The sequence below is a fragment of the Tachysurus fulvidraco genome, chromosome 4, assembly GCF_022655615.1.
Source record: "Tachysurus fulvidraco isolate hzauxx_2018 chromosome 4, HZAU_PFXX_2.0, whole genome shotgun sequence".
Classification (NCBI taxonomy): domain Eukaryota; kingdom Metazoa; phylum Chordata; class Actinopteri; order Siluriformes; family Bagridae; genus Tachysurus; species Tachysurus fulvidraco.
Window position 1 is genome coordinate 3,285,561 of NC_062521.1, and position 13,167 is coordinate 3,298,727.

Consider the following 13,167-nt stretch of genomic DNA (forward strand, 5'->3'; position numbering starts at 1 on the left):
CGTGATCTGATGATCTGCTTCCTCAGGAAAAAAAAAAAACAAATAAACAAAACATGTGATTGTCGAAAAAGTGAAGTCTGCTTGCATCGTATTTCTAAAGCATTCTGGAAAAAAAAATCATTTGAAAAAGTAATGCATATAAGGAAACTGAAACTTTGTGGCATTTTAAAATAATAAGTAAAGAAACACTTCGGTTCAGTTCTGCCTCCAAGGAACATAATCAACAATGGGCAAAGTCGTGCAATGCGGCCCGGTAGGTTATGATATGTTCCTTTTGGTGCAGTTTGTGTCTCCCATGATTCTCATAAACGAGTGTAAAAACAGAACCGCTCAGACTCACAGGGTCAGATTACAGACCCAGATCCATTTCTCACGGTTCTTTGTGAGTGACGGATCAGGAGCGCCGGACCAGTCCAGAATATACTTCAGTTGTGGGCAAAATAGATCACTAGAGACAGCGTGAGAACGGTGCTGTATCGCTTGTAGCTGTGCTTCGAGGCTCAAGGACGTCATAGACAGCTGTTCTCGTGAAAAGAACACACAAATTCACACGCACAACGTAAAACAGAATTTATTTATCGAAAAGGGACAAAAAAAGTTTTCACAAAACAGGCCAGAAGCATCATGAACGATATTAATTTACACTAACAGGCTGAACAGAGTGGTAATATAAAATAAAGGCAAGAAGGCAAGGAGAAAAAAACCCAAAGATGGGTAAAACAAAGATGGCTAAACTGCGGTTCCTCTCTCCAGGTTCTGTTTGATCTCGGCCGTGTACTTTCCGTAGAAACGCTCGGCTTTCTTGTTGAACTTGGCGTTCCTCTCGTTGATGTAGTCGATATCAGCGTCGTCATTGTAGGCTCTGCGCCGGCTAAACTTGGAGCGCTTCTCGATCCTGTTGGGAGGAAAGCAGAATGAACCCACCGTCTAGTAATATGAACCGATGTTGGTTTTGTATCGGTCACACTGTTTGTTAGAACATCTCAGAGATACAAAGAACGGAAATATAATCCACTCCAGACCTCACGTCACCTATAAACTCGCTCCCTGTAACTTACTGTTTCTCGAGGTCTTCCTGCATGCGGTCGATGGCGTCTCTAGACGGAACGTGTGTTCCGAGGATCAGACTGTTGGAGGTTGGATGGAAGTCTTCACCGCTGAGAAAAAAAACACCATCATCTTCATCATCATTAAACATCACTCTTAATAATCTTTAATGCTCAGAATCTTTCACCCAGAGAAACTAAACACATTGTGTAGTCAACGATCATCAGGATCATTCTCCAGGAATAAGTGACTCAGCTTTTAGGTGACTAAAGCTAAATTAATGAAAATGAACAGAAGGGACTAAACATCAGTGACACATAATTAGAGTATGCAGATGCTTACCACTCCTCCCTTTGTCTTTCGTAACTGTCCATATCAGGTTTTATCTGTTTAGTGAGCCTCTGGTATTGTCTCAGCTGGGCCTCGGCGTACCCTGAAGAGAGAACGGAGAAGTTTTGAACACATAAAACGATCGCCCAGCCTCCACATAAAGCCCGAGTGATGGGGAGCCCCAAGGGCAGAACGTAATTACCGTAACTGATCATAAACAGAGGCCAAAACCTAAACCAGGCCCAGTTCAGTTTCCACAGTGTTTAATCTCCTCACATGGCAGACACGATGGAGAGACTCAGCTTTTAACTCACTAACAATTAATTCAGCATGACCAGTGTGCTCTTGCCCTTTAAAATACTATAAGGATTATAAGTCAAAATAGTTTCAATATTCTATGGCACATTTATGATTCGAAGAAGGGGGGGGGGGGTTTGTCTACACAACATTGGAGGACTACAGTCATTATACAATATACACCCTCCAGTCTTGTTAATCATCTTTTAGTCATGTTGGGTGTATGAGAATGTTTGAGAAAGCCAAACTGAAGCAAAGCAAGTTTCTGTCATGGCTCATTTGCATTTAAAAACTTCAAAAATCCCTTTCTTGCCCACAAAACTCCAAAAAATCTGTTTTGAAATAAACATTTCAATGACTAGTGTTATCTGTCGAAATTTCTGACACAATTCATAGTTTACCTGAGAAGCCTGGATCAGGGTTTTGCTTCTTCTTCCTCTTCCTGTCCCATCTCTCAGCATCCTCTGCGCTGATCTCCAGCAGTTTCACACGGTGGTAATCCTCCCCTCGAGCCACACATTCCTAAAGCGCACGCAGACGTTCGGCATTTTCAGAAATCATCACGTGTAACTGCGCAGTAAGAACTAACACTTCAACTCTTTTATACTCAGAGACGAAAATTCCTAATGCAGCCTGTTGCAAAGTACTCAATATCTATATAGACACTAATACAGGGCCATACTGTTGTAATGGAAACCTGCTATAGACTAAAGACGCAGTAAATCAAGCTGCGAGTTAAAAAAAAAACAAAAAAACACACGTGAGTTAACTTTGGAATGCTTCACGCAAGCACTGAATGTGTGTGTATACATATATATAAAAGTCTGAGTGCTGAGACTTCATGGCATCATTGTCCTCTTTACCTTCTTCTTCTCGTCCACCATGAGCTCATACTCGAGTCGAGCTTTCTTCGCCTCCCAGTTGGAGGGCAGTTTCAGACGCTTGTCCTCCTCCACCACTTCCTGATGATTCAGTTTACGAGCTTCGTTCTGCAAACGCGAGTGTGACAAAAACACAAGATTTATCACCTAAATAAAGAACAATGTTTTATTTACACAAACACAACATGACGTAAGACACTCTCGTGTTATTCTCTAAAGACATTTACAAAAGTAATGGCACCCTTGCCCAAACACATTCTCTGGTCGGTAAAAATACGTTCCTTCTATGTGTTTGTGTTTCCAGATAACAAAAACGAATTCGTTGTATCTTCTTTCCGTAATTTAAACAGCTGTTTATGCTCATTAGTGGCCCTGTTCATCCCGAGTCCAGAGACGGGGCTGAATCTTTCTTTAAACATGACTATCACCAGTTTGTGTGGTTTTACCCGTTTTAAATGGAGCTCTCTGAACTTTCTCAGTCTTTCCTCTCTCTTCTGTGATGTTAAACTTTCCGTCGGTTCCTCGTCGTTGACTGGACCACACACCTACATTGAACAAGACAAAAACAAAATAGATTAAAAAAAAAAAGGCGTCTCTCCGATTAGCCCGCAGCGCTAATGCTAGCAAACTAGCTTAAATGATGGAACGAAGAAAATGCCAAAAAAGAAAATATAATCAAACAAATGTGTCTTATAGGTTCTTATATTTATATCTTTTTACAAATAAACACGACAACAAATCCGAACAAGGTAAAATATGCGCTTTTCATGATGCCCACGGTTGTGTTTACCTCTGTGTCGGACGCCATGTTCGCTTCTTGCAAAACCGGAAGTGGTCCGTCACTGTAATACAGTCCCGTCGGACTATTTGAGAAAAGTAGTTCCTACCTTTTAAGTAAGCACGGTGTTGCTTGTTGTTATTTACACCTCAGTGCTTAATAACAAACAGGTACACATCAATTATACAGAGACTTATTAACTGAAGTGCTATTTTTAAAACATTTAAGTTAATTGTCATGATGATACTAATAATCGTTTCACAATGATGTGACAAATCAAATGCATTCTGATTCTGACACTAACACAGCAGTCATATGGTGAAGGATGATGCGTCTTTACACTAAGCAGACAGGATGAACACGATGCTAAGAGTTCATCCTTTGGGCCTCTCAGCGTCTTCAATGCCTCATTAACAGTTACATGTTGCTCAGATCCAGTGGCCACTTTTCCTGCACGGTTACTGTTGTTATAATTAAACGTGCTGTTTTTGGAGGATGTAATTAAGTGGAGTTTATAGTGTTAGATTAAAGCGATCTCCAGATCACAGGCAACGTTAATGGACTGATGCACTTTAAGTGAACACCAGATGGAAGAGCAGCATCAGGGCTATAAGATGGATAAATAAGGCTCATGCTTTTGGATAAGTGCGCGTGCACGCACACAAACACACACGCACACGCACACGCACAGGGGGACGGGACCCTATCATGCTTGTGCACTGGTAACAGAACAAGTTCCATGTTAAAGAACACCACACAAATGAAATATTTAAGCAGATTTTCTTTGACGCTGAATAATCTTCCTGCCACCCAGTGTTACTCCCCACGTTGCAGCGCAGTTCCTAACGCAGCTGCTTAACATCTGGTGGGATATAAACTTTGTGGCCAATAAAATCACCCAGTTTCCTTAATTACTATTTCTGTCATTTCCGCAGCCAAGAACTTATTAACGGCGTGCCAAATCAAACAAGGCCCCTTCATTGGAGGCGCTGCTGCGCTGTGCGCCAAGCCGAGTGTGCGCACGTACCCGCAGAGTGTGCGAACCTACAGTACACGCAGAGTGTGCGCACGTACACACAGAGTGTGCGCACGTACCCGCAGAGTGTGCGCACGTACCCGCAGAGTGTGCGAACCTACAGTACACGCAGAGTGTGCGCACGTACACACAGAGTGTGCGCACGTACCCGCAGAGTGTGCGCACGTACACACAGAGTGTGCGCACGTACCCGCCGAGTGTTCCCACGTACCCGCAGAGTGTGCGCACGTACACGAAGAGTGTGCACACGTACCCGCAGATTGTTCACCCTATTGTTCACCACAACACCTCAAGCCATCATGCACATGTAAATAAAATGAATGGTTATTGTCATTGGTTCCGTCACCACCACCCAAACGAACCACAGCTACAATTAAATTAGCTCCTGGATATTGGCCACGTTTGATTGCTTCATAATTGTTTTCTGTGTTCCACAGATTTTTTCCTTTTCTTTCCGCTCCCTCGCCACCTTGTGCAAACGGCTCGGCTTTTAGGATCGTCTGTGAGGAAAGGAACATTTATGAATCTCTTCCTGTAGGAACAGTTTCTCACCTAAGACAAGACCTTGTTCCAACATTCATAAAATTACTGAAGTGGAAAAAGGTGGAAAAAAAAAATTCCACAAACTCTATAAACCCAAACCACATGCTGTCTCTTCTCCGAGACGTGTGGAATGAATCAGAACCGATGATAACTTGGATGATAAGTTGTGATCTCGAAGAGCCTTATACACGGCGATGCTTTCTATCTATCTATCTATCTATCTATCTATCTATCTATCTATCTATCTATCTATCTATCTATCTATCTATCTATCTATCTATCTATCTATTATTATTATTATTATTATTATTATTATTTTTTTTATAGCAACACAGATGTAAGTCTCAGCCTTGGGGCGCACATAAAAAGAACTGCCTCTGGGATTATTCTTTTTTATGAGCAGTATCAAATACGAATGAAAACATCAATGAATATAATTGTGCTGGTGTACAAATGCCTCACAGATCCAACAGCATGCGTTTCACGTGTTGTTAGAGGCGAATAATTTACCATTTATTCAACTTTCTATATGCGCCGCTTTCTTAATGGCCACAGGCCAAAATATAATGTCAGATGTGGATCACGCATTTCAAGCGGGTTTTTCCCTGAGAAGTTGGAATAAAACCAAATGTGAAAATATTTCAGCAAGGCGATTAGACGAGAAGGGATTTGAGAACCTTGCTACTGGCAAAGAAACTAACAAGCTAATCTTCATCCCGAATACACACTCATCCTCTCATTATACGTGAGGCAGTGTGGGAAAACTCTTTAGACGTGGTTTTAAATTCAAACACATTCCTGAAAATATCAGACTCCAGGAGAGTTTAAATAGATCCAAAAGTGAAAAGGGGGAAAACTGCATTGAAAGATTTATAGCTGATGTATGTTTATAAACTGCGACTTAGTTCAGCTGTCTCCTTACCGACATGGTATTTACACGAGGATAGATTCGAATGTAAATGAACACGTTTCTGCATCATTTTATGGTGTCTGTAAAGTCAAAGTATGTTTGTTACAGACTTATTTAGAAATTGACCTGCCAAGATTGTCCCAGGGTGAAACTGATGGGATTCCCAGACCACTACACACACACACACACACACACACACACACACACACACACACACACACACACACACACACACACACACACACACACACACACACACACACACACACACACACACATGAGTTAAAAGGTGATCAGATCTGAGTGTGTAATTTCCAGTCTGCAGACTAAAGTGCTCAGTATAGACTTAATTTTTTTTCTTTTGAAACTTGTCTTCTTCTTGCTTCATCTCATCCGAGTTCAGTGACTTGAAATGCAAACAATGAAATTGTTCATAAAAGTTCAGAATAAAAGCCACTTTATTCTTATACTGGAAATACATGTGTTTAATATATAAATTATTGGAGTTTATTATAAATGTTAAGAGAGCAGCAGGTCGACATCCATTGTGATTACTGACGATGCTTGTGAGGTGATTATTATATTGTCATAGTCTATCACCTACCTATTATCTGACTTGGCTGACTCTTGAGAAAGAGAAATGAAATGTTTACATTCATTTCTTCCACCTGCCTTCATCTACGGGCAAGAAAAAGTTAGTATAACACACGCCGGCTCTGCTGCAAACCTTACTGATGTGATTATTGTAGTGAGAAGAGGAAATGATGCATGGAGAGTATTCGTGATTGTCTGATAAACTCACAACCTTCTGGTCATTAGCACAGAGAACAGTGTTGCCTCTGTTCTCTCACTACAGGAACAGCTGTACATCAAGTTTAATGAGGAACTTTGTAACTAAATGATTAATGTGACATATCATGAGCCTTTAGATATTGAAGACAAGTTCTGAAAGTCAGATCAGTAGGGGGAGCTACGCAACACGCAATGATGACGGGAGAGCTTTGTTTCGTGCTAAAACATGACATAATGAACACTGCCGATAAAGAGAGAAGTTATTCTTAACAATTACATGATTGTCAAAAGTATCCAGTGTTTCTCATTATGACATGATTATTAAATACTAAGACTATTAAACTTGATTCTTAGTAAAAAAAAAAAAAAAGCACCATTTGTTATGCAGTTATGGGAAAATAATCAACGTTTTTTTGTGATGAAGAGAGTTACTGTTACAAACCCTAAGCAATTTTTGCGATCAGGTCATGCTTTTTATGTCTGTTAGCACACATGTTATAGCAGCTTCAGCATCATTGTCGAGTACCAAAGTCTTCAACTGCATTCTTAAAATGTACAGTTTTACTAGTATCTCCTTCCATGAATGCTCAATAAACATCCCCCTTTTCGCTCTTTCACATGGAGCATCGGTCATACACCGTTACCATAGAAACCATAAAGGATTATTCATGCAACCTGTGATTTGAATTACAGACGTAATTACGCTCGCAGCTGTGGTCACAGAAACCCGAATAACTTCTGACCGAAATCAACAGTGTGATGATGAGATGAAAGTGACTCTCGTATACAGTATAATGAAAGTGCTCTGGTTGTCATGACATTCATCACATGCATCCCATAATACACTTATTTCAAGTGTTTGAGTGCAGCACAAAACAAGGACAAAAGTGAACCTACTGGGAATCAAAGCACGAGAAATGGGAATTTTGGTGCATTATAAATAAAGCCTAGAAAAATGTCCAAAGCAGTTCAGTCACCTTAAGGAACACATGCAGCACAGACACAACACACACACTATCAAAGAGAAGAGCTCCCACATTCAAATGCTTTTCCCATCCCTCTTTCCCTATCTGACCTTAATAAGATGGCGTGTTTCTGAACAGTAGGCCGTTGTGGAGGTTTTTGCGTTGCGAGGCCGGCACACAAACAGCCCGTGGACACACAGCTGTGGAGAAACACTACCCCTTATCTTATAACCCTGTATCATAGTGAAGATCACTGAGGACATGACATGAAAGAGAGAGGGACAGAGAGAGAGAAAAAAAACCTCTTGACTTTTCCCAGACCAAAGATGTTTGTTATCCTTCCTTTCATTGATCAAACACCAAACACAAGTCAGTTCTTAAATCTCACAGCGTGATCTGATCGCATTTTCTTATACGCAGGTTTGACCTAATAAGTGTATATATATATATATTTTAAACTCTGGGAGTAAACAGGTTTTAAGGGAACGAAGGAAGGAGAAGAACTCAGATCAATGATCCGATCAATTATGCCAGATTGTACATTTGTCCATTTATATCTTTTCAATTAGCAGAAGCTTTTAGCCAAAGTGACTAACAAGTGACACCAAATCCAGAATCCAGTCTCAGTACAGAGCTGACACTGATACTGGATAAGTGCAGTTCACAACTGACCAGAAGCCAGCACGAGACCGATGCTGCGAGATCAGCGAACCGTAACTAAACACAAAGACACAATAAAATGACCCTAAACCTTACAAAATGGGTTTTTTCCCTTTTTTGTTATTAAATCCTTTTTAGGGAAAATTGCTGTGGTTTTCTTTTAAAAAAGCAAGGCGAGCTGAAAAGGTTTGGAAAATCTGAGTTCAGCATACATGACAAGCCGTGTCCCCGCCTCGATCCCGTGCTGCTCATGAGTCAGTGCCTCAGAAGGCAGAATGCTGATAGCCAAAAGGGTTCGTCGAGAGAGTCTCTGACGGCAATATCTGATATGTCAATGGCATGATGTTGAAATGCAAACAAAGATCTCACATCACGCATAAAGTTATTTGATTCTGGATAACATCACCTTTGTTTATTTAAAGCAGGAAAGTCAGCTCTGTGCTGGACTTCGGTTTGCTTGGGTTCTGCTCTGTAAGTCCACAAACCTGCATGTTCCTGAGCCTGAAAAGCTCATCAGTCTTCTGTGTATAATAATTAATCAATCAGTCAGACCTCTGATCTACTGATCGGAAGGTTGTGAGTTCATATCCCAGGGCCACCAAGCTATCACTCCTGGGCCCCTGAGCAAGGCCCTCAATTGCTCAGCTGTATAAATGAGATAAATGTAAGTCACTCTGGATAAGAGCATCTGCCAAATGCCGTAAATGTAAACGTAAATGTACTCTATAAGGCCAAAAGTATGATTATTACACTCATATGAAGATGTTTCTCTTAGATTTCCACATGCATGCGCACAAAGCAAGCTCCGATAAGACATACTGTGTTAATTCTGATGAAGGCGGAAGATCTCAAGTGTCCTGTAAAGAGCCCCGACTCTGACTTTGGGATGAACTGGAACACTGACTGCACCTAGACCAAGCACAAAGACAAGTTAGACCCTGTAGTGATGAGTGTTCTCAATAAAAAGGATGTAATACGGAGTCCTGTTACGATTCCATATTACTGGACAAATTCTCTTTCTGCCAGGAAAAGGTTGAGAGATTCACTGAACCGCTAGTGCCTTTGGTTTATTGCTCTCATTCAGCGATTATGGAATATCTTTCAGGACTGCTGGCAAGGATTACATCATCGCTGTTGTATGTTTTATTATTACAGTGGAGAACGCCAAACTGTAGCTTTGCATCTTCATCTTCATGGAAGAGGCTACAAGAGGAACTTATGGAATATGCTGGAAAAATGACATGCTGCTCGGAAACCAAAATGGAACTCGGGTTATGATCTTTGTTGGGATCTTTTAGAAAGCCATATTTATGTACAGTATATCATCGAATATATATTAAAATGATGTAAAGCTCATCTTACAATCACGGAATTGTTCGCTAGACCCTGAAAAAACGAGCTCATCTATAGGCCCGCTAGACGCCGTGTTTGCTTCTTGTGTAATTCTGCTGAGAGTTGGACCACATCGTTAATCCGCGTGAGCCAACTGTAAGCATGAAATATAATTACTTCTAAAAAAAAAAAAAAAAGGGAGCACATCCAGTATGATCCTCTCTTTCTGGTCCACCGAGGGTCTCTTCCTCACCCACAGCGGTTAGCGGCTTTTGGCAAACACACACCCACACACACATACACACGCACATGCACGTGGGTTATTAGAAAGCTGCTGTGCCACGCTGTGCAGTGCCAAGCCATGGTGCATGAGCTCACTTCCCTTCCCCTGTTACGGTGGTTTGAGATTGGCCTCTGGTTGGCGTGACGGTTTGCGCCCCTGTACAGAGGCGAACATGTGCCAGATGAGACTTTTGTGGTCGCCACATCCATCTCTCTCTCTCTCTCTCTCTCACTCTCTCTCTCTCTCTCTCTCTCTCTCTCTCTCTCTCTCTGGGCCCTTAAATGGGCTTAGTTCCTTCCATATAATGCACAGGATTTTGTTAAGCACCCGTTGCATTTTGCTGACCCATGTCAGGTGTTTTAGACACAAGAGTGTTGCGAGGTAGGACATAAAAATCAAGGTTAATGCAGTGATGAGGTATTTGGAGCTTGGCGGTTGTGGCCAACGTGTGTGTCCCAGTGTGGCATACTCTACCCAGTACAGTTATCACAGATGCTAATCGCCTCAGGCCAGACCGCTACTGTGGGATATGGCTTTGTAACCCAAACCCATGAGGTAGTCAAAGTCGGGAATCAAGCGGCGCACATGTTCTGGAATGACTGTACAACCTCTTGTCATGTACTGAGAGCAATGGATATACTGTACTGTGTGCTACAGGATCGCTGACCCTCTCACCTTTTCTTTTGCTTTAAAAACACACACACACACACACACACACTCACAGATTTCTTTGGTTTTAAATCTACACAGATTTGCTGCTTTATTCACATAATAATCAATTCAATGAAACAAAAATCAGAAAATCTAGGCACTTTTCACACAAACATTCAATTCAATTCATTTCAAGTTTATTTGTATAGCGCTTTTTACAATAGACATTGTCTCAAAGCAGCTTTACAGAACATAAACATAGAGCAGAAGCTAAACATAAGGAATAATAAAAGAAATAACGAATAATAAAAGAAAAAGAATTAACAGAATAAAAAATTCAAGATTATTATTAGATATAAATAGTTCACAATCTGTATGTATTTATCTCCCTATGAGCAAGTCTGAGGTGACTCAGGCAGCAGTGGCAAGGAAAAACTCCCTTAAATTGGTAAAGGAAGAAACCTCGAGAGGAACCGGACTCAAGGGGGACCCATCCTCATATGGGTGACACTGGGGGTGTGATTGTAATATACAGTCAGTTAAATGTTGTATTGGTGTAAGGATCATGGACATCAGATCTCCTTAGTATCACAGAGTCTAACTGGAGATGTCTCAGGATTCTTAGACCCGGCCTAGGCTCAGTGGACGTCCAAAGGCTTCGTCCCACAGAGGACGTTGTGAGCTGGTACAGTGTCTGGATGCCTCGGGATGGGTACGAAGAGACAAACATTCGCACTCTTATTCACACTAAGGGTCACTTCACCTTAGTCAGGCCTCCTACTGGCAGTTTTTTGGTTAGGAGTAAATCAGAGACCCTCCAGACACAAGGAGAACATATACACACCCTGCACCGATCTCAGGATGAAACGCTAATGTTTTTTTAGTGTAGATATTCCAGGAAAATCTATTCTAATAGTATTTTCAGAAAATGACCTTGATACCACAAGGTGATGGAGCTCTGGATGTTTATTTACGACTGAAATCAGACTAACCGGAGATCAGAAACCAAGAAGGGGTTTATCATCAGGCAAAGAAAGCAACGCAGGGCAGAAGAAGAAGAAGAAGAAGAAGAAGAAGAAGAAGAAGAAGAAGAAGAAGAAGAAGAAAAAACAAAATGTGATTTAATGAACAGAGAAAACAACTCATAAATCTTTCTTTTTGTTCAAATGATTTCTAGACTCATTCCACTTTTAATAAGAATCTAAATTGGGGACATGGAGGTGAAATTTGCAGGGCTCTATTCTCTCTTCAAAGGAAAACCGGTGGCTAATCGGAGCATTTCACTGAGTGTCTTGTCTTTGTGGCTTTATAGTTTCACAGTCGAGCGACGCTGCTCCGTAGGCGCCCGCCTCGCTGCACCAGGGCCGGGCTTCCAATAAAACCTAATCGTTTCAATTTCCTCATAACTTACTTCAGTCGTTTGCTTTAATCTCTTTGGCTTTTTGTAGAGATGCCAGCGTTACCCATGAACGACTCTGGTAAAGAGTGAGAATCAGAGACAGAGAGGAAGGAAGGAAGGAAGACAGAAAGAGATGGCAGAAGAAGAGAGAGAGAGCGAGAGACCGAGAGAGTGAGAATGTTTATTATATTTTACTCTGGATACTAAAATAGAGGGTTTATGGCTTTTTTTTTTTTTTAATGAGAACTTTGGGGCATCGGATGACAGATATTTTCTCCACAAATTTGCTGAGTCTGTTTTACCTACAGACAGGAAGTCTGCATAAGCAAACATGTTTAAAGTCCTTGATTCGTCCTTTTATTAAATTAGATTTTTGTTTTGAACCGTCACCGCTTGTGTATAACAGATCTTTTACTGCATCATGTGAATTTCTGTAAGTTCTTTCGCTGAAGACGGCTTACTCGACAACGAAGGATCTTCGCTCGCTTTTTCTTTGATTAACTGTTAATAAGAAACTGTATCGAGTTAGTTGGACTTTGTAAGCAAGAAATTGAAGTGAGCACTTGGTTTAATCAGATCACTATTCCATGTTTTTTCACTTTCAGGAACAATTTCCAAAAGTGAACATGATACAGATTTTTATCTACGAACATTTGTATTTCAATAAAGAAAGTGATATTTTAAATGTCTTTGTTTTTCCTGATACCTTCGTACTGGGATTTGTAGAAGAACAAACGTAGAGTTTGCTGCTCTTTCTAAAAAAATATAGTCCATTTTTTCCCCTCGTTTAATTTGTTGTTGTGGCTTCACAGAATTTTGTTCCGTACTCATGAATTATAAGCTTATTGTATTATTTCAATATCTTATGCATGGAATCAGAACGATCCTGAGGTTGATGTTCCAGATGCTCCGAGTCCAGAGGAACCCACGAGAGCTCCCGACGAGTCTCTCCTTCGCTGATATGAGTGTATTTATTGGAATTCGTAAAGCAAACAGTGGATGACGCTGAACCGCTGGCACACCGCACATTCAGACTGCACTTTGTGTTCCTCGGACTGTGGTTAGCTGCATTTGCTGGAAGTGGGCTGTGGGTTCGGGGCTGTTTTCTGCCATTAGTGCTGTTTTGCATTTGTTTGCGCTCTGCGCCGAACAGCGAATACGGTAAATGCCTCCTGTTGGTCAGCCGCATTGGAGGGAACGGCGGCCACACGAACCCTGGAGATGGTCGACAATGGATGAGGTGTGTCTTGCTCTCTTTTAGCA

General features: G+C 41.2%; 1 protein-coding gene across 1 annotated transcript; it reads right to left on the bottom strand.

The window, feature by feature from the left end:
* Positions 1 to 555: 555 nt before the first annotated feature.
* syf2 (SYF2 pre-mRNA-splicing factor) lies at positions 556 to 3,482 on the bottom strand. Its single transcript, XM_027165643.2, has 7 exons — positions 3,346 to 3,482; positions 3,002 to 3,100; positions 2,538 to 2,663; positions 2,076 to 2,196; positions 1,390 to 1,480; positions 1,059 to 1,157; positions 556 to 895 (listed from the first exon to the last, which is right to left on the bottom strand). The coding sequence occupies exons 1-7, from the start codon at positions 3,361 to 3,363 to the stop codon at positions 730 to 732; spliced, it is 720 nt and encodes a 239-aa protein (XP_027021444.1). The 5' UTR covers positions 3,364 to 3,482; the 3' UTR covers positions 556 to 729.
* Positions 3,483 to 13,167: the final 9,685 nt, after the last annotated feature.

Excerpts from the sequence above, each read along its gene's own strand:
- syf2 (XM_027165643.2), bottom strand. Across the intron at positions 1,481-2,075 it reads CCCTGATCCAGGCTTCTCAG|GGTACGCCGAGGCCCAGCTG; the intron begins GTAAACTATGAA and ends TTCTCTCTTCAG. Across the intron at positions 1,158-1,389 it reads GAAAGACAAAGGGAGGAGTG|CGGTGAAGACTTCCATCCAA; the intron begins GTAAGCATCTGC and ends TTTTTTTCTCAG.